Genomic DNA, 20,848 nt, shown 5'->3' with positions numbered 1-20,848 from the left:
GATTTTGGTATAATCCACTCCCGCAGCGAGAAAAAGACACGGGGTTTGAAAATAGTATGGACCAATAATCAACTATGTTAATATCCAGATTTAATTCAGTTACCAATAATCAACAATAAAGTACCAGATTACAATATAAATATAAATTAGCCCCTTGCAAATAACAATAATAGTGCAGTGCGTTTCAGTGGTGGAAAGTGGAAACCGTAATCGCCAAGCTGGAAAGAAAACGCTCCATTTCTGCGCCACTCTCTGCCTTATCGCCCCATTTCCGTTCCAACATTGTCAGAGAGCAACACAGATTAGTCGTAGCAGTGAGAGGCATCGGAGGGGGAATAAAACATGGTTTCAACAGCAACAGAAACAGAGCAAGATTAGAAAGCGCCAGGGTGCGCACGTTAGCACCGAACCCCGTGGGTTCCTCTCCCCTAACTCGCTTCGCCCCCACGGCATTCCTACGCTGATCCACACTCAAAACGCATCACAAAAAACACCGTTTCGCAACCCTAACGGAGGAGGGGGGTAAAAAAAAAAACTGAAAAAAATGTTTCGGATAACGAGATTCTCGGGGTTTTTCTCCGCCGCAATGTTTGTGATTGTTCTTGTTATTCTCTCCCCCTCCTTCCAATCCGAAGCCATTCGATCCTCCCACCGATTTTCCTTCCGGAAAGCCCCTCCGTTCCGCAATGCCGCCGAATGCGGTTCAATTTCCGGTGAAACCACCACCGTCTGCGACCCTTCCTTGGTCCACGTCGCCATAACCCTCGACGTCGACTACCTCCGCGGCTCAATCGCCGCCGTGCACTCCATCCTCCACAACTCCCTCTGTCCGGAGAACATCTTCTTCCATTTCCTCGTCTCCGACACCAACCTCCAAACCCTAGTTGAATCCACGTTCCCTAACTTGAAGTTCAACGTCTATTACTTCGATCCGAACATCGTCGCTCACTTGATCTCCTCCTCCGTGCGGCAGGCGTTGGAGCAGCCTCTCAATTACGCGAGAAATTACCTCGTTGACCTTCTGGAGAGTTGCGTGGAGAGGGTGATCTACTTGGACTCCGATCTGGTGGTAGTGGATGACGTGGCGAAACTGTGGAGCGCGAGTCTGGACTCACGCGCCATCGGCGCGCCGGAGTACTGCCACGCGAACTTCACGAAGTATTTCACGGCGGGGTTCTGGTCGGAGCCGAGGTTGTCGGGGACGTTCGCGCAGCGGAGGGCGTGCTACTTCAACACGGGGGTGATGGTGATGGATCTGGTGAAGTGGAGGAAGGAAGGGTACACCAAGAGAATCGAGAGGTGGATGGAGATTCAGAAGAGTGATAGGATCTACGAGCTTGGTTCTCTGCCGCCGTTTTTGCTGGTGTTTGCGGGACACGTGGCGCCCATTGAGCACCGGTGGAACCAGCATGGTTTGGGCGGGGATAACGTGAAGGGTAGTTGCCGTGACTTGCACCCTGGTCCGGTTAGTTTGTTGCATTGGTCTGGTAGTGGGAAGCCATGGATCCGTTTAAGTTCCAAACGCCCCTGTCCTCTGGATTCTCTATGGGCTCCCTTTGATTTGTATGCACACTCTTCCTCTTAAACTAATTCTTCCCTCTCATTTAATTCAATTTCTCTTTGCTTGTCATTTTTCGCTAGTTAGATGTTATTCATCTATTTCTTCTCCCTAAACTTTTTCTCCGGAAAATTTGTATGTCATTTCTATTCTATTATTTTCCTGTCATTCCTGATTTGAAAATAAAAGAAAAAGAAAAGAAAGCGGATTTTCTAATTTCTTGTTGTATATAAAATGGTGTAGTATCCAACTATCCATTTGTTGTGTTATTTGTAATTTATTAGTAATCGGTGGCATTTAGGTCCGAAGCATGAACTGGGCTAGTATCCAATAATAATATGATGGATGAAGGTCTGAAACATTGTTAGAAAAAATATCTATGTTTGATAATTTATAGTGTTCAAATAGGATTGTTTCCTTCTCAAAAAAAAAAAAAAATAGGACTGTTTCAAAAAGAAATACGTTTGAGAACTAAAAAGAAAAAAAGAAAAACTTGAATCCATTAATACTTGATAGTTAATTTTAGCATTATATATAAATAAATTATTATCGAATTAAGGTATATTTATTAAGTTATTTTTTTATTATAAATTTATAAGTTAGAAGAAAAGATATATATTTTTTTAAAGAACACTAGCTGGTAATAAGTATAAATCGTAGTTTATATATGTTGAACCCGTCATAATTAGATTTAGGTGTCTATTTTGTAAAAGTTATTGTTGGTACAGACTGTTGGAGTGAGTAGTAGTTGATGCTGGGAAATTTCTAGTGGGTCTGAATGACCTTTACTGCATTCGCGAATCTAACGATAGAGGTGTTTGCATTTGATCGTGTTCACTTTTATTTGATGTGTTGGCAAAAGGAAAGTTCAGGTGAATGAGGAATCCAATATGAGAACAATCCAACGAGCCTCTGGATTGTGTTGGCATCTTAACCATGCTTCGGTGGCAGTGGCGGAACATTTTTAGCTATCTTTTACACTATGCGTTCTTTTTTCATTGCGTGTCACTCTCGCTTCGTCCTTTGCATCGCTAGCAATTATCTGTGTTCTGTTCTCTCTTCCATCATTGGATATACGCCTGCCAAATTTTCTACCCTACAATTAATGAAACTGGGGTGTCGTTTGGGGGGTCCTTTTCCTGAATCCTGACATTGTTGGATAGCTCAATTTTATAAATATAAAAGATTGTGATGGCTAGGAGTGTAGCAACTCAACTTCAACGGTTACTTCTGCTACTATTGGATGAGAGGGGTCCATATGTCGTTGTTGCTTTCAAACGTTTCCTCAACTGAGATGTTTTGGGGTCCAATTCTCGATTTCTCGTTGCTGTCCACAGTCCACACACCCTTTTTTTAATTGTATAAACAGCAAAGCAGGAGCCACCGCTCACAGCACTTGTAAATTGTAATCGGCAAGAATTGAGTGCCTTTTTTTCAACCCCTCTTTGACGAGGATAAAAGGTTTAAGAATTTTAACATTTAGAAATTCTTTATTACGAAAATTTTCTGGCTGTATGTACTAAACTTTCAAGTTAAACTGCTAAAAGGTTTTTTGATCGATAGATAGTTTTATCACAAATTATATGGTCTAAAACACTGTTATTAGTGTTCTAAATTTATGCATATGAGCTGTCGTTGGCTTTTAGCCTTGCTAGCTGTTGCTACATAATAATTGGGTAGTAAATTAAAGTGGGGAATAAACTATAAAGTATAAAGTCTCCGGTGTTTGGTTGGGTTTAGGATAATGTACTATACTAATAAAAGGGTTAGGACGTGTCTATGGATGGAGCTGAAGCTATAGGCAAACAATGAAAGATCGGGGTTTTCTTTTTTTACCTTGACATCTTTGATAATCAAAAAGTTAATACAAATACAAATTTTTGGTTTGATATCTACGTGTTTTGGACGGTACAGAATGTTGAGATAAACATATGAGGGGGACATTAGATGAGGTCGAACACGGCACTAAATGACTTTTTCAAGGTCTTATTTTCTGATTTTATTCACACTTCTTGACTCTTACCACTATGGAATGGGCTCATGTACATGTGTATTTCTTGGATCGGATTGTATGTAATCCCTACATATTTTGTTTTTATGCATCTCGTGCTGAAGGTTAGGGAAATATGTACCTCCCCTGATAGGATCGTGCTCTAATCCCTATACCCTTAGTCTTTATACATCTCATACTGAGACTAGGCGGCTGTGTATCTCTTGGATCAGATTGTATTTCCATCTCAACACACTTAGTCTCTGCACATCTCTTGTTTGAGGCTGAGGGACTATGTACCCTCTAAGATCGGATTATGTTCTGATCCACAATCTTCCTTACAAGGTCTTAGTCTGATCACTGTCTTATTACATTAGGCCCAACTCAATCATCTCTTAGGGTGATCGCGCCATAAAATATCATAGACACAATTATGTGTCGAAATCATCGCGATGCAATGAAACATTTTAATACATCATAATGACTTGACCTATGAATAATGGAGAGAGACACTGAGTGAGTAATGATAAATGACAAGCTTATTGACTTAGAACGGCAAGACACCTTGCTGTAGTGCTTTGGACTAAATTGCCTCCGCATATGAGGAAACCTTTTCCGCAACGGCATGAAGCATGACAAAAAAATCCTTAAAAAATTTGATGTGTTTATATACGCTAAAAAAAGTTTTTCTCACCAAATTTTCAGTGGGTAAAGGTAGGTCATTCATGATAATGAACTTGGGATTAGTTGTTTTCATGCATTTGTTGTAAACGGGGTTGAAGGTAAAGAAAACTAGCTTAGTGCGGTGAAACTGCCGAGTGTTTTCACTGAATGGAGGCCTAAAATTTTGATAACTTGGTCGCTATCTCCTTAGGATGCATACGGTTACGGTATTGACTTCCCTTCCCCGTTGTTCAGCTGTCATATCATAGGGCGATATTCATGTGACAAAGTGCCAACACAATTTCATTTTCGGCACTAGAGATGAACATTTTGTCTTGGCCAATGATCAATAGGTCTTTGTACCAATTAGGCGTCAACAAGACTACACCAATCATTGCATACCAAGCACGAGATGAAAAAAAATAAAATAATACAGTATTTATCAAAATTCTAATGTGGTAAGCTGTCGGTGGAATCTTGTTCTTATGCAAGCTGGCTTTCTTGAGAAATAAAATTCGACAAACATTATAATGATTTTTCAAACCGTATCTTCTCTCTTTTGTGGCCACGATCAAATTTACTTGTTAACAAACCACTTTCTTGATCAGATTTCTCATTTTAAAGGATTTTATCTTAAATGATAAATTCATCTGAAATTTAAATGATTTTTAAAATTTTAGTTTTATTTTACTAGTTGAAAAACTTAATTCACTAAATTAGTAATGTTTGATAATAATAAAAATGTTATTTGTAGTATTTTGTGAGATCTTATTTCAAGTAGTGTTTTAACTTCTAACTTATTATATCTTTTTATCCTTAAATTATATATTAAACTTACATTTTATGCTTTATTGCATAAGTTATACTATTTTTTATTATATTTTTTTATTATACTATTTATTTTAATCATAACAAATTCACATTAATTATTTTATTATTTTAGCATATACTTTAAGAACTGACAGTGGATTTATATGATAATGCTAATATTCAATAGTATTTAAAAGTATTAAATAATATTACCACACTAATAATTAATATAACCAATTTATAACATTTTTTTAGCATATATTATTTTATTTTCTTTTAAATTTGGTAGACAATATTTTAGACTTCCATTCCATTTCAATTTCACCATTTAACCTTTCTACTATTCACCAAGTTTTTAACCTTTGTACAAATTTATTGTTTCTTGTCATTTATGTTCTTGCTCCTTTAATTTCAAAGCACATTATTTGCGAGCTTTATTTTCCAACACTATGTTGTCGCTGAAAATTAACCGATTGAATGACTAAAAGTTTCAATAGAATTCTAAAATGAAGTTCAAGCAATTGACGTTCAGAAGAAAAATTCGCTCCTCAATTATGGATTCCCAAACTATTAGAGAAAGTGTTTAGTGTTGGTGAAAGAGAAGAAGTGTAAAAACACCATAAAAGAAAACTTAAAGACAATAAAGCAGTATATTTGATAAGATAAAGTGCAATAAAGAGATTATATTAATTTGAATTTGATTGAAGGTTTTGTTTTAGTTGCTAAAAACAATGTGTTTTTAGGAATCTTATAAAAAAAAATAACCACTGAATCAATCAGATTACTTCAATTAGATTATTATTTGGATTTGAAAGACACTTTTGTTATACTGTCATTTAGACAAAATTTGGTTTTAGTTTCTTATTTGGACAAATTGGATTATTTGTGTTTATTTGGAAACAATGTGTTCAGGTTGTCTTTTAATTCAAATATTGTTGGAACTGGTTCATTCTTGGTTAATGATAGTCTATATTTATTTGATATTGTAATTTCCTATGGTGAATCCTTTAATGCAGAATTGCGTGGTACTAAGCGTAGAATTGATATTACAAACTCAGGAGCATTATGGCATAAGCGCTTAAGTCACATTTCTAAGAATAAAATTGAACGACTTGTGTCAAACAGAATCTTGGATTCCATTGATTTCATAAGTTTTGATGTTTGTGTTGAATGCATTAAAGGTAAACAGACCAAAAGCAAGAAATTAGGTGCATATAGAGCTACAGACGTCTTGAAATTGATACATACATACATTTGTGGGTCATTTCATACACCTTCATGGAATGATCAACAATATTTTATATCATTCATAGACTATTACTCTAGATATGCATACTTGTTTCTTATACATGAAAAGTCACAAACTTTGGATGTGTTCAAAACATTTAAAGTTGAAAATCAACTCAACAAAAGAATAAAATATGTCAGATCTGACCGTGGTGGTGAATACTATGACAGATATGACGGTTCATGTGAACAACGTCCGGGGCCTTTTACCAGGTGCCTAGAGGAATGTGGAATCGTCCCACAGTACACCATGTCGAGGTCACCTAGCATGAATGGTGTGATTGAAAGACGAAACAAAACTCTTAAGGATATGGTAAGAAACATGATTTGTCATTCTAACTTACCAGAGTTACTTTGGGGAGAGACACTAAAGACTACAGCTTACATTATAAATAGAGTGCCAACTAAGGCAGCTACCAAAACACCCTATGAGCTTTGGTTTGGGTGAAAGCCTAGTCTAAAACATTTTCATGTATGGGGATGTCCATTTGAGGCAAGGCCTTATAAGCCAAATGAAAGGAAATTGGACTCTCGAACAGTGAGCAGTTACTTTATTGGTTATTCTGAAAGATTCAGGGGCTATAAATTTTATGATCCTAAATTAAAGACAATTTTTGAGATGGGAACTGACACATTCTTTGAGGATATTGAGTTTGGGAGGAAGAATAAGGTTAGAGACTTTGTCTTAGAGGAAGAATTAGTAACAATTCCAGAACCGATTCATACAGTTACTTTTAATAAAACAAATTCGGAACCTCTACAAGATATTGTTATTGAATCCCCCACTCAAGATGATTTGGTCGTTCATGAGGAACAAACTCAAAATCCTCAAAAAACTATGCTTCATTACCAGTACCTTTACGAAGATCGAAAGGAGAAGTGCTATTCTAGATTATTATGTGATATTTCTCCAGGAACATGAGGAAAATAATGATATGATGGAAGATGACCCCCCAGTCAACTTCCATCAAGCCATGCAAGATTCCAACTCAAAAAAGTGGATTGAAACAATGAATGAATAGTATAAGTCCATGCAAAACAACAAAGTTTGGGAACTTGTCCCATTACCAGAAGATGTGAAACCCATTGGTTGCAAATGAATATTTAAGACCAAGCGGGATTCCAAAGGTAATGTGGAGAGGTATAAGGCTCGTCTTGTGGCGAAGGACTATACCTAAAAGGAAGGGATTGACTGTAAAGAGACTTTCTCTCCAGTTTCATCGAAAGACTCTTTTAGGACAAGCATGGCTCTTGTTGCACATTATGATTTAGAGCTTCGTAAAATGGATGTCAAGATGGTGTTTCTCAATGGCAACATTAATAAGACAATTTATATGGTGCAATCAGAAAATTTTGTGTCAGGAAACCTAAAGAATATGGTTTGCAAACTGACAAAATCCTTTTATGGGCTAAAACAGGCATCTCGTCAATGGTATCACAAATTTCATCAAGTAATTCTCTCATTGGGTTTCACAAATTCAGTGGGAGCAAGTACATTTTTCTGGTCTTATATGTTGATGACATACTGCTTGTCACTAATGATATAGGCATGTTGCACGAAACCAAGAGATTTCTATCAAGAAACTTCGAAACGAAAGATCTTGGTGACACCTCCTTTGTATTAGGAATTCAGATACGCTGAGATCAATCTCGGGGTATTCTAGGATTATCACAAAGGAGCTATATTGAAAAAATACTCAAAAGGTTTGGCATGTAGGAATGTAAATTTGGGGATACTTCAATTGCTAAGGGAGACAAGTTTAGTCTCAAATAGTGTCCAAAAGGAAATTTGGAAATTCAGGAAATGCAGAAGATTCCCTATGCATCAGCTGTAGGGAGTTTGATGTATGTCCAAGTATGTACGCATCCGGATATAGCATACATAATTGGAGTATTAGGCAGATATTTAAGCAATCCAAGAATGGATCATTGGAAAGCAGCCAAAAAGGTTATGAGGTATTTGAAGAGAACAAAGTAATATATGCTCCTAGTTGTTAAGGATAGGGTACAAAGTGGACAAATTTCCATAGAACACTTAGGGGCAAACTCCATGATAACAGATCCTCTTACTAAGGGACTTCCACCCAAGGTCTTTCACGAGCATGTTGCTCACATGAGTGTTTTACAGTTCAATGAATCTTTGGTTTAGTGGGAGTTACACTTTTATGTACTTTATGTTCTATGTTAGATTTTATGTATGCATACATTGACTTTTGAATATATTTGGTTAAATATATATGGTTTATTATTCAGTTATTATACTTTGTACATTAAGGTTATTAAATGATCTCATTGAGGTAAAGTAGGACCAGTTGAAAATAGACGTGTACAGGTCACCTTCACGTAATTTTCATGCTATACATTTCATAATGAGTCTATGTCATTTGATTCTATCAGCATTAGTGATCATTGATGAGTTTAGTTGTGATTGATACAATGAAAATTGTTTTGGTTCTACATGCGGATGTAATCAATGGACAAGATTTTTGGAATATGCTTAAGGCATGTAATGACAAATTTTGAGCTCATAAAGTCTAACACATTCATAAGGATTGTAAGTATATATATATATATATATATATATATATATATATATATATATATATATATATATATATATATATTTGACCAGTGGGAGATTGTTAGCAATTTTGGGTCATACATAATTGAATGAGTTAGGGTCATTATATAATTAGCCGGAATATTAAAGTGTTTAATTTAAGGGCATATATGTCATGAAAGGATAATTATGTAGATACCAATGATATATAATTTGATGAGGGACCAAATTATAATTATCAAATTTGAGGGTAATTTGATGGCAGTTACCAATATAAGGGGTTATGGTCCCAAGAGAGCAAATGTAACGCGATTTGTCTTTATCCCATCAGAAGAGAAATTTCAGAGAAAGAAAAAGAATGACTTTCTACAATTGGAAGGTCATAAAACCAATTTTCTGATCAACCTTTTGTCATCATCATTCCATCATGGCTGATCAACACTTTCGCATATAGTTTTCACCCATGATTTTGAGTATGGAAACACAAAGGGATTTATCTCTTTACAGTAATTTCTCTCTACATGAATAGAAAGCGTTAGGATTGATGATTGTCTGTTAGAATCAAAATTAGGCTGATTAATTGAATTCCAATATTTGGAATTGAATCCCAACATTTGGTCTCAGAGCCTACCATACTTGATTCATGTATGATGTTTGAACAATATACACACATTAGGTACAATGTTTTGAAGAAACAAAATAAGATTATCACATTACTGCAGAATGAACAATGATATAAAGGGTGATTGATAACATCAAATTAATATGACAATTGATAACATCAAATTGCATGATTGGCAATATAATCACAATTGAATTTAATCTAGTACAACATAGGCGCGGTATCACCTGCTGCTACAAGATGAAGCAGAGGGAACTTCATCTACCTCAAACTTAAGGGAATTGAAAATTCATGTAATCTTGAGTTCTTCCTGAAGGAGGGTTTATGTACACCCAAAGCAAAGAGATAATGATGGAGAGCAATCCAGACCAAACATAGATGATGGTAGGAACCTTCCCTCTCCTTCCCATGAGACCCTTTGCAAAGGGGTAAAGATGGCACAATACCCAAAAGCTGAAAAACACCCCTCCTACAAGTCTGCTCCATTGTGGAAATGGACTGTACAAAGTCCTGGCAACCCCTACAGCAATAGCAATGGAATTCACCATCATAATAGTGATTGGAGGGACCATTAGAAAGCTCCACTTCACTTCATAAAGATCTGCAAACTCATCATCTCCATCTTCTGGGGTGGCTGACTTTGAGGTTAGAGTGAATGATATGTCCACTCCTGCTATGACCTTCAACAATCCTTGTAAAACAGCAACAGGGTGAGCACTTGTTCCACCAATCAACCAGAACTGTTCATTTCGCCACCAATCATGTAGAGTGATTCCTGACCACTTGATCTCTAGCAGTGCAAGCAAGCACAATGTAATTGTGATGCCCAGCAAGAACACTAGGAATGTTGCACTGAGGGATTGGACTATAAACTGTCCCGAAAATAGTGATACTGCTGGTAGAAAACAATAGACGATCAAAAACATTGAAGTGAAAGGGTACATTCCTACATTGAAATATGCCACCCTCTGCAGGAACTTCATTCTAGGACTTGCTAATAATGCATTGTTCCTTGAGAAGAAAATCTCAACAGAACCTGTTGCCCATCGAAGCACTTGGTGGAGCCTATCTGTCAAATTGATTGGAGCTGTTCCTCTAAAGGCATCCCTTTTGGTCACACAGTACACTGATCTCCAACCTCTATTGTGCATTCTATAACCAGTGACAACATCTTCTGTAACTGAACCATATATCCACCCCACTCGTTTGCCCCATTCAGTTTTATCCTCATAGAAACAAGATATCACACTTATTGCCTCAGCAACAGTGGCTGCATCCAATGGCTCGCGAGGCACGACAAGGGAACCTGCTGACCTTCCTTGTGTTCCCTTTTCTTGCAAATCTTGAAGCAACCTTCCCTGGTATTCCGCCACAGGAATGGATGCAGCAAGAGAAGTAGAGTTGCCAAACCTTCTGGGAAGAAGCAAGGACTCTATGTCTGCATCGTCATCATTGTGATCACCATTTATTGGCAGACAAACTTCATCCACCTCCTTTTTTGACACCTTTGGCTTTCTCAAAAATAACTTGATTTTCCTCCTGCCTAACCAACCATGGTGTTCTGTGGCTCTTGGAGGACTAAATCCATAGAGAGCTGTTCTTCTGAATATGCAACCCGTTCCCACATACATGGGGCCTTGCAAGCCATCAAGAGCTCTCATGCTCACATCAAAGAACACTGTGTTGTGGTTTGCGTATCGGTCACTAGGGTCAATGCCCTCAAACCTTTGAGGGAACTGAACGTAGCATATCCTATCACCACCCCTGTCAAGCATAAAGCACATGCCTTCCCTCATAGCCAAGGAGTTGTAGATGTAGTGATCGCAGTCGAGATTCAGAATGAATGGTCCATTGGACATGATGGCGCTGGTGCGAACAAGAGCATTCATTGCTCCCGCTTTCTTGTTGTGATCATATCCCGGCCTCTTCTCACGAGACACATAAACAAGCATGGGAAGCCTAATATCAACATCTGTTGTGCCAATCAAGTTCTCCCCATCAGTTTCTGTACCAAATTCTAGTTCTGCATTTGGTGGAGCTAACATTGCCTGCACAAACATCATCAAAAACTCAATGTTTTGAGTGTCCTATCTACCATTCAAGATAACACAACATTAAAATCCAAAGGTTTAAACAAAATATGTTTTTGGTCCATAGAAATGTCACAACTCACAAGTTTTAATATCTACAGAAATCTTTAGTCCCACATCAGTGATAAAAAAATTTGTAGTGAGAAACTAAAACCAAATCATTTATTAAACATATGAACTAAACACATCTGTAAACCTTTTTATTTTGTTACACAGATACATAACATTGAGAAGTATTGAAGAAGTTACCTGGATTATACCAGCGTGGTCCCCTCTTGAGTGGTCTTGTTCTGCTGAAGCCCAAGTTCCTGGCCAATGAGAACCATCAGACATCCATGTAGCTTTAGGAACTTTAATGGGTTCAGAGACATTGGAACCTGCTTCCATCTGTTTCTTCTTGGCTCGTAGCTCCTCATGAGCATTGTAAGCATCAGATCTTCTCCTTATGGATTCAGGCAAGGAGTTTATCCTCACTTTGAACTCATCATACTCCCTCTTCACCCTTCTCCTCTCTCTCACAAAGTCCAACCGGACCTTGTTCTTGAGAAAATCACGCTTCTGCCCAAAATATGCTTCAGGGTTTCGCGGCTCTATGTGGTGCTTTCTACAGAAAGGAACCCAAATTCTAGCAAAGCTAGCAGTCTCAGCAAGGGCTTCAAATGTCAACAAAGCTCCACCATCATCAGACAAGTAACACGCGACCTTCTCCACTGGATAATCAATTGCAAGGATCGAGAGAATGGTGTTGGCGGTGACAAGAGGAGGTTCCTTTTCAGGGTCTGCCGTGGAAACAAACACGTCAATTCCTGGAAGATCAGACCTCCCTTTCGGGTTTCGCAGGTTTGGAGACTCAAACCGCCCTTTCAGAATAGAGAGATCAGTGACTCTGTTCACAGGACAGAGCTTAGGAAGCTGATCAAGAATCCACGAAAATGCAAACCAAAGCTCACAGGTAATTGACATAGCCCATAGCCAAATCGCTTCATGGTTTGGGTGTCTAACCCTCCACGTAAGAAATAAACCCAAGGCAGCAAGACGCAGCAGAATAAGCAACCTGAACAAAAGAATTAGAAACTAGTCTATGCATCCAAAATAGGCAAGTAGTAAATATAGCAATAAGTTGGTATATTAAGTTAAACATGAGACAATCACTAGTACCCAATTAGAGTGTATGTTATAAAGTAAATATTATTAGTCTCTGGCTCTTTGACTGAAAAAGACCCAAAAAGAGAAAGAGTGAAGAAAAGAAAAGATTTTTAGATTTGAAGTGACTGACCTATAAGGGCTGATAATAGCAGCTGAAACTCCAACCTTCCTAGTCAAAGGTCTTCTAGCCTTCTCTCCAAACTCCGGAGGGGGATCGAACCCGTTAGGACCATACCCATCTTTAGGCCACACGGCGTTTCCATAGCCATAAGTTCCCTTCGTCTCAAATAGCCATCTCGTGTGGTCAAAGTCAGGAGGATGATTCTGCGCCTTGAACGACTTCACAACAGAAAGCCTCTTATCCAACTTAAACTCCGCCATGGAAGGCAGAGGAAGAGGCTGGTCCTCGTCCTCTTCCTCATCATCTTCATCATCATCACTCACATACTTATAGGGCTCTTTGCACCCAGGACACTTTCCTCCACCGTTCTTCCCACCACACTCCAAGTAGCAGTCTCTGCAGATCTTGAACCCGCACTCGCACGGCCCACCACACAGCCTTCCCTTTATCGCTTCTTCGTCGCAGCCCTTCATTCCGCAAACCGACGACGACGTTTTCGCCTGCGCGTCGCTCTCCATCGAGCACTCCATGACGTGGCCGCGCGTCACGGAGTTGTACCCTCCCGTGAAGATCGTGCCGGAGATGAAGCTCGTGCCGCTCTTTCCGTCCTCCGATGCCGTCAGCGGCCTGCGGTCCGGCGTCGGAGGGATATGGACGGTGTACGACACGAATTCGGTGTTGCTTTCTTCGATGCCGCCGTCTTTGGACGCTCCGCCGCCGGAGATCCGCCTTCCGCCGCAGCCGGAAGCTCTGAGAGGGGAAGCGGGGTTGTTGGCGGAGACGGAGGCGCGTGGAATAGGACTGGTTAGGCCCATGCTGCGGCGTCGTCCTCCGGACGACACCGTTATGGTCACCGGAGAAGAAGAAGAGGGCGATGCCGTTTTCACCATGTTACTAGAAATAGAATACAGAAAAAAGAAGGTGCGAATGATTAAGGAAAGAGTGATGAGAAAAGGAATATCGTCAATTGGCCATAAAGGATGTGAATTGAAGGAAGGGAAATTTGAAGCGAGTGTGAGTAGGAAGAAGAAGTAGATGTAGTAAGTAGCTAGGAAAGGAGCAACGGTCGATTTTGAAAGTGAAGTAACGTCCACATTTTCAGACTTAAATGCAACGGTCGATAGATCTTGACCGTTGATTTACTAAAACTGGAGATGATAGATCTGGACCGCTGCTTTACTTAATGTTGAAGTTGCTTTTGTTTTTTTTAGATCTGGTCCGTATGAGTTAATTGAAGTTCTCGTTGGAAATGTAGAGCCAGAAAATTTTAAAATTTGAATGGAATATTTTTAAATCAAACAAAAGAATATTATTGTAATAAAAATCCAAGAAACAGATTAGGTACTCAAATACGAGATTTGTTGTTAGGCTAAAAGAATCTCACGTTAAAAGTGACTTTATTGTTAATAGGTTAATGAATATCTTCAATTGCATAAAAAATGAGAAAATATCATTAATTAAATATATAAAAAATTAGTAATTAATAACAATTCCTCCAAAACACTTATTGATTCCCTTCAATAAATGACTCTTTTCCACCCATAGATAACTCTTTCCACCACATTTTTTCTCTCAGCAAAATTTAAACTTAAAACTTTTCTTTAAGATATCTAGATTTTTCCCCAGTCCAATCATATTTTATTAAACCAAGTAAATAATTTAACCATATAAAAAAAGAAAAACAAAGAAATAAAATTATGAAAAAAGTCATATTATATTATCATTTATTTAGGATTAAAAATAGAAAGTAAAAAAAAAAGCTTTTTTCTTCAATTTAGTTAGATAAAAACAAAATCATAAGTGTATTCACGTTTTCACTTTAAAAAATACATAAAACACAACATATTTAGAAGGGAGATTTTGATCTCTCCCCTCTCATTTTGTCTCTCTTCTTTATGAATTTATTGTACAAATAGCATTTCAATTTGAATTTCACCAACATTTAATAATTCATAAATTCTGAAATTATATATAGATCTATTTTGCAAAGCACGTGGACCAAGGGTGGGAAGAGGGTGAAAGGACAAAAATTGCACCATGAATAAAATCAATGTTCAACTTTGTTGCAGTAAAATCCTCTGATAAAAGATAAACCTCATCAATGCTAGCTGAAAATAAGGCTGAATCACACTATAACTTTGATTTTTTTTTTTCTCTCCTAGTAGCGGAATATAAACAATGGTAGAAAACGTGCTTTCATGTAAAGTGGTAAATAGAAAAAGAAAAAACAGTTTTACAAAATATCAACATGTTTGATGACTCTTGGGATGTATACAACAAGTTGCCCTTCTACTTCGTCTTCGTCTTTATACAGGATCTATCTTTGAACACGAAATTAAGTCTACACTACTTTCTTTTTTTTCTTAAAAAATTGGCCAGTGCGAGATGAACTTTCTGAAAATCCCCTCTTTACAGGATTTGTTAAAACTAATACCAATGTTTGCACGAAGGGATGCTGTACAGTGCCATCCCCAATTTGCCTCTCAATAAGGAGCCAATCATTTTAGCCAAAGGAACTTCAAAAGCAAATCCCCATACCTGAAGTGCATTATCATAGTGCCAATGATACTAGTCTTCTTTATACAGAATACAATTTGATTCACATCGAACGGAAGAATCAACATGATGCCGGCCAGTAAAGTGCTCAGTAAAGTAATGACTAGAAGAGGATCTCCTTGAGTATCAAGAGAACTAGCATGACAAAGCACATTATAACAAGTGTTGTTGCACACATAACCATCCCTCCTTTTTTCTGTGTTCTCTCTGCCTGTAGTACATAAGTACATGTTTAAAATGATGATAACAGCTAAAAAATTCCAAAAGAAAGGTGCTCCAATTTGCAATCATAAAGACTGAGCAAAGTCTATGCAAGTAAGAAGGAGCATGAGAGAAAACAGAACCTTTTGCAACTGCTTAAGACCCTCTTCAACGGATGTAGAAACACTCTGAATGTTGTAGTCAATTCTATCCACAATTGTTCCCTGCAGGAATACCAGCTTCTTGAGTCACCTTTCATTTTAAAAATCTATCTTATACGAGGGTGGGGCATTCACCTGGTCTATCACAAGGACAGAGAGATCCTTCATGATTTGAGCAAGCTCATGGACTGATTTGACAACCTACAGCAAATTTTACTTAGTCAGACAAGGTACAGAAAGTAATTTGTGTTCAAGCAAAAACCAAATGCCTTCAAATTGCCTGTTCAATCTCTCTTTCCCTTTCCTCTGAGAACTGCTCACTTCTCTTTAGCTTTGTCATTTGCTCTTCACTAAAACCCTGGAGTTAATCAAATACCAAATATCATTATCTCTTTCTTTGTAATAAAACTTCATCCAGGACGAAAAAGAATGTAAAGTAAACATTTCATAGCATTTAATGCCTTTTTTAAACTGTCAGCTTCATTGTAAGGATATAAATAGTTGTCCTAAGAGACAAATTCCATCACTGAAAATAGTTCTTATTCTCTCCTTTTCCTCCCTCAATACCTACATCCCCCATAATTTCAACACACATCATAAGGTTTCTTCAAATAATATGGCCCTGTCGAGAAATTAGTTGCCAAAAAAAATAAAAAATACCACATCACTGAATTCATCATTTTGCGATCCAAATTTGCTCCCAGTAAAGCTCATCTCCAAGTCAATCCCATCATAACCCTGCATGATTACACCCAATTATAGACATTAGTGAAGCAACATAAATAACAACACAAAAAATAAAACTGTAGTTCCACTGTTGCACACACAACAGACTTGTGGGTTGGGCATCAGGATAGTATGACCATAAGTTCAAGCATTTGAATACCAAGAGAGTTAAAAATAGAACAAAAAAAAGTCAAGAAATGATGAGTCTAGAAAAGTAGATTGATGAGTTAGAAAATAGAGAAGCAGACCAACAAAAATGGTGGCATATGGAAGATTTTGAAGTGGAAAAATTAGCTACACATGAAAAGTTGCAACCTCTTGTTGCTGCTGCAAACGTTTCAAATATGCTGACTGTTTTCGCCGGAGATCCATTGACAGGTTCTGAAGATCTGTAGCAAGGGAACGCTGCCAAAAGTAGATACAAAAAAGTTAGTCATACCAATCTCAAGATAAAAGCAAGAACTAGCATATCATAAATTGCCTAAAATTTGAAGCAAGTAACCAAGATGGAAGTAAATTCTTGTCTATTTACAAACCACTTTTCGCCAAAGAACTATTTCAAAGAAATGGCATAAAATCATTGTAATGAAACCAATGGTATATTTGGATGAGGGATTATAAGAGGAAAAGAGAGGGAAGGGAAAGGCTTATGATTAGCCATTCTCTTGTTTTGGGGTAGGAGGGTAGGGAATGGGGATTTTTCATAAACCCTCCCTTACTTTTCTGGGTTCCCCTAAATTGGAGGACGGGTCAGTCAAAAAAAGTATATTAAGTTAATTTACATTTTTTTTTTCAAAAATAGAGGTGCGTGATAGTAAATTTATATTTGTTGATCTTTTTTAAATTAACTACCCCTCTGTTTCTTTTGCCTTGTGAATTAGTAACATCCAAACAAAAATAAGGGTTTACCCTACATTTTTTTTCCCTTCCTTTCCATTAGCTTCTAACTCTCAAACACACCCCCAAAGAACAAAATCCAAATGAGGATAGGATATAAACTCACATACCGTAATACATGAAAAACAAGGAGAAATGAGAAAAGGGGCAATTGGGCTTTAAAAGGATGGGAGAGGCTAAAGCTACAATTTAACAATAATGTCAGATAATCATAGTTGAAATGAAGAAAAACTTTATGCAATACGTCATAAATCTTTGGGACAATCTCCAGAGTCCTGAACTGATTAAGAGCAAACAGCACTTAGATTATCCACTAACCTACCTATTACTTTCTATTTTGAATCCAAAACAAATAATTGGACAAGAACCTATATCAACCTTAAGAACAATAAGTCAAATAATAGTCAACCTCAACTGAAGAAAAAGGTGAAATCTAACAAATTAATCTGCACTGCATATGATAGATTGATAGTATAAAACATTTTTATAACAAAATTACCTGCACATTTTTCCTAACATTAGAATCCTCAGAAGATCCAGCAGCAGCAGAAAGTCTTCTGAGCCTCACTTCAGACTTTCTGAGGAGAGACGTAATTTCCTGGGTGAGAGTCTCAATATGACGCTGATCCTCTTTGCCATCCCCAAAGGATGGCATCAAAGCCTTCGCATGAGCTTTGGTTAACTCAGAAATTTTAACCCTAGCACGTTGTATGTTCGTAGCTATTTCTTCAGAATCATCCACCCAAGATGGCGGCAACCCCACAGTAAACGCATCCCTAACACACAACATTGACGATTGCGCCGAGTTCAGAATTCACATCTTAAAGGCATTAACAATTAAGTCCAACAATGTTCAAAACATAGTTTAGGGCACTTAGGTAATCGCTATTATTATTATTATTATTTAATCGGTAAATGTTAATTGTTAATTTCTGTTAGCAGAAAGATTCGAAACTATATCTCCCCCTTTCTTTCTCCCTTCACCACTAAACAAACCTTATATCTCCCAGGTAATCGCTATTATGCATATAAATGAAATTAAAGCGCAGAAAGGAATATGAATTGAGGAAAAGGAAAACCTAGAAGTGGATGGAGCAGGTTCCTGTGTGCTTAGAAGAGCATAGGAGGAGGATCGATTGGGAGGAAGAAGCGAAGTGGTAACCATTTCGATGACGGGGCCGGTGGAGGCAGATGCCGAGGAGGATAGAGGAGCGCGCACGCTCTTCACGGCGTCTCTGTGTTTTCTAAATTCTATTGTTCGATTTCTCGTCGCCATTGAATTCAATTTCAGGTAAGCACTCTTTCTTGGTCTCTGGTTTGTTTCGCGGAACGCTGTGGAACTGGGAAACTACGAACGACAAGAATCGTACAAGTTTTTGGGTTTAGGAATCTTAAGGGTCATATTTGTAAATTAATCTCATCCAAACCTTACTCGAGAAGAAAGAGTGTTCCACGCCCAAAGCAGCATTTTCACACTACCTTCTTTTTTATGTTTAACAGTAATAACCGTAACAAATTACTTTCATAATTACTATTCATTTTGTGGATTAAAGTAGAGCTGTCAAAATGGGTCAGTCTGGTTCACGTGGATTGGCCCACAACGGGTTAAGCTAAAAGTGAGCTAGTCCAACTCGATCCACTTTTGTGTGGGCTAACAAAATGTCAGCCCGACCCGACCCATCATAGATTGATGGGTTTTGTGGGCTGACCCACTTTTCTGCCTTTTTTTTTTTGTAAAAAAAAATAAAATTATTCCAAACAACTTAAAATAAAATTCAATATAAAAATCAAATTAAATCAAATTCAAATATTCAATGTTAAAGTGATTGAAGTCTTCAAAATAAACATTTAACATTAAGATAATTGAAATTTAAATATCATCAAAAATAAACTTCTAAATTATTGAAATTAAACATTAGAGTCATGAACTATGAAATCCAGAACAACTTCCTCTTCTTTTTCAACATCACCATTAATTTCATCTACAAAGACAAAAAAAATAAACAATATCATTAATAAGTCAAATAAATAAAACAACACACATTATTGTTATGATTATTTTAAAAACAATTATTGTTATGCTTTTATCCATTACTTCATATTGATTATGTGAGTGAGAAATTATATAAATGTGAAATTTACTCACATGATTGTTATGATTATTTTAAGAACAATTATTATGATTATATGCTATAAAACTATACTCATATCTTTGATAATTTTAAAGTTAAGTTAATTATTTTATATTTTCCTCTTTTTATTTATTTAAATATTAATAAATATAAAATATGCAGGTTATAAGAAAATATATGATAAGTTACTTTAATAAATCATAATATTTGATATATTGTATTTTATGATGATAATCCCATGAAAAGATTGATCATCAATATGTTTAATTTTAAAAAATATTCATACTACTTACAAATTTAATTTATAATAAATTATAAAATAATAAAAAAATTATTTTATAAATATTTTATAATGCAAAATTTTAATGAATTTAAATTTAAACAATTATAAATTTATATTTACTATCTTCTTTTTAATTTATACACATAAGGAGCAAATTATGGAAATTTTCAATAGGCTTAGACATGTTTGAAGATAATACCTGCTTAATTAAAAATATAATTATTTTTTTTACTCAATTTTAATGTAATTATATTTGATATGATACTAAATATTTAGAAAAAAGATAAATTTATTAATATATATATATATATATATATTAAATAATATTAAATACCAATAAAATATTAAGAAATTATATTTGTAAGGAATTAAGAAAGGTGCAGGCTTTGCGTAGTTGCGTTAAATTGCTAATTTAATTGGGTTGTGCTATTGTTTGGGCTTGCTCTATTAAATGTGAATTGACACACTTGGATTGCTAGTTACAAAATAAAAATTTAATTTCTTAACAATTATAAATTTATAATAATACTAAAATAAAATAATATATTATTTAAATTTGGTGGGTTGATGGGTCATATATTATTTAAATTTGGTGGGTTGATGGGCTGACCCATCAACCCACGGGTTGAACCTACCTAACCCATGGGTTAAGTGGGGCGGGTTGAAAAATTGCTGATACCTATTTTTTTTTAATTGAGCTCGACCCACCTCTAACCCGCAGTAGACCCGGCTGGTCCACGAGCCAGAACCCCATTTTGACGGGTCTAGATCAAAGTAGACTAGATTAGGTTGAGTTTGGTCTAAATAAATTTTCAAATTATCATGTAAGGGTCTAACTTTTTATTTATCGTAGGCATGACTTTTTTTTTTTAAAATTTCGCTTGACTTTTTTTCTTTTTAAAAAATATAAGACTAACTTGTTCCAAAAACTTATTTAGTGACATAACCTACAACAGCATTTATAAATATATGATTGGCTCATCTGAACAATATTTACTCTTAATTTTACAAATAAAAATATGATTTTGCTATTTAAAACAAAATG

The 20,848-nt window shown here is 36.5% G+C and overlaps 3 protein-coding genes across 3 annotated transcripts; 1 reads left to right on the top strand and 2 right to left on the bottom strand.

Annotated features, from left to right (window-relative positions):
* On the top strand, nucleotides 1–1,774 carry LOC100805221 (probable galacturonosyltransferase-like 7). Its single transcript, XM_003554488.5, has one exon. The coding sequence runs from the start codon at nucleotides 545–547 to the stop codon at nucleotides 1,583–1,585; it is 1,041 nt and encodes a 346-aa protein (XP_003554536.1). The 5' UTR covers nucleotides 1–544; the 3' UTR covers nucleotides 1,586–1,774.
* A 7,807-nt stretch (nucleotides 1,775–9,581) lies between these two features.
* LOC100804687 (cellulose synthase-like protein D5) lies at nucleotides 9,582–13,932 on the bottom strand. The gene is made up of 3 exons (XM_014771996.3): nucleotides 12,857–13,932; nucleotides 11,830–12,634; nucleotides 9,582–11,538 (listed from the first exon to the last, which is right to left on the bottom strand). Exons 1-3 carry the CDS (start codon nucleotides 13,735–13,737, stop codon nucleotides 9,763–9,765), a joined length of 3,462 nt encoding a protein of 1,153 aa, XP_014627482.2. The 5' UTR covers nucleotides 13,738–13,932; the 3' UTR covers nucleotides 9,582–9,762.
* A 1,185-nt stretch (nucleotides 13,933–15,117) lies between these two features.
* On the bottom strand, nucleotides 15,118–18,740 carry LOC100803629 (syntaxin-43-like). Its single transcript, NM_001252942.2, has 8 exons — nucleotides 18,468–18,740; nucleotides 17,888–18,164; nucleotides 16,807–16,896; nucleotides 16,426–16,503; nucleotides 16,046–16,123; nucleotides 15,901–15,966; nucleotides 15,748–15,828; nucleotides 15,118–15,614 (listed from the first exon to the last, which is right to left on the bottom strand). The coding sequence occupies exons 1-8, from the start codon at nucleotides 18,662–18,664 to the stop codon at nucleotides 15,507–15,509; spliced, it is 975 nt and encodes a 324-aa protein (NP_001239871.1). The 5' UTR covers nucleotides 18,665–18,740; the 3' UTR covers nucleotides 15,118–15,506.
* Nucleotides 18,741–20,848: the final 2,108 nt, after the last annotated feature.

The sequence above is a fragment of the Glycine max genome, chromosome 19 (genome assembly GCF_000004515.6).
Source record: "Glycine max cultivar Williams 82 chromosome 19, Glycine_max_v4.0, whole genome shotgun sequence".
NCBI classification, from domain to species: domain Eukaryota; kingdom Viridiplantae; phylum Streptophyta; class Magnoliopsida; order Fabales; family Fabaceae; genus Glycine; species Glycine max.
This window is presented reverse-complemented; position numbering and strand designations above follow the sequence as displayed.

Bases quoted from the DNA above. Each gene is read 5' to 3' on its own strand.
- LOC100805221 (XM_003554488.5), top strand. From the start codon at position 545: ATGTTTCGGATAACGAGATTCTCGGGGTTTTTCTCCGCCGCAATGTTT.
- LOC100804687 (XM_014771996.3), bottom strand. From the start codon at position 13,737: ATGGTGAAAACGGCATCGCCCTCTTCTTCTTCTCCGGTGACCATAACG. The intron at 12,635-12,856 runs GTCAGTCACTTC...TCTTTTGTTCAG, and splicing joins GCTATTATCAGCCCTTATAG to GTTGCTTATTCTGCTGCGTC. The intron at 11,539-11,829 runs GTAACTTCTTCA...ATGTTTGTGCAG, and splicing joins ACCACGCTGGTATAATCCAG to GCAATGTTAGCTCCACCAAA.
- LOC100803629 (NM_001252942.2), bottom strand. From the start codon at position 18,664: ATGGCGACGAGAAATCGAACAATAGAATTTAGAAAACACAGAGACGCC. The intron at 16,124-16,425 runs GTATTTTTTATT...GATTAACTCCAG, and splicing joins ATGATGAATTCAGTGATGTG to GGTTTTAGTGAAGAGCAAAT. The intron at 15,967-16,045 runs GCAATTTGAAGG...AATTTGCTGTAG, and splicing joins GGGAAAGAGAGATTGAACAG to GTTGTCAAATCAGTCCATGA.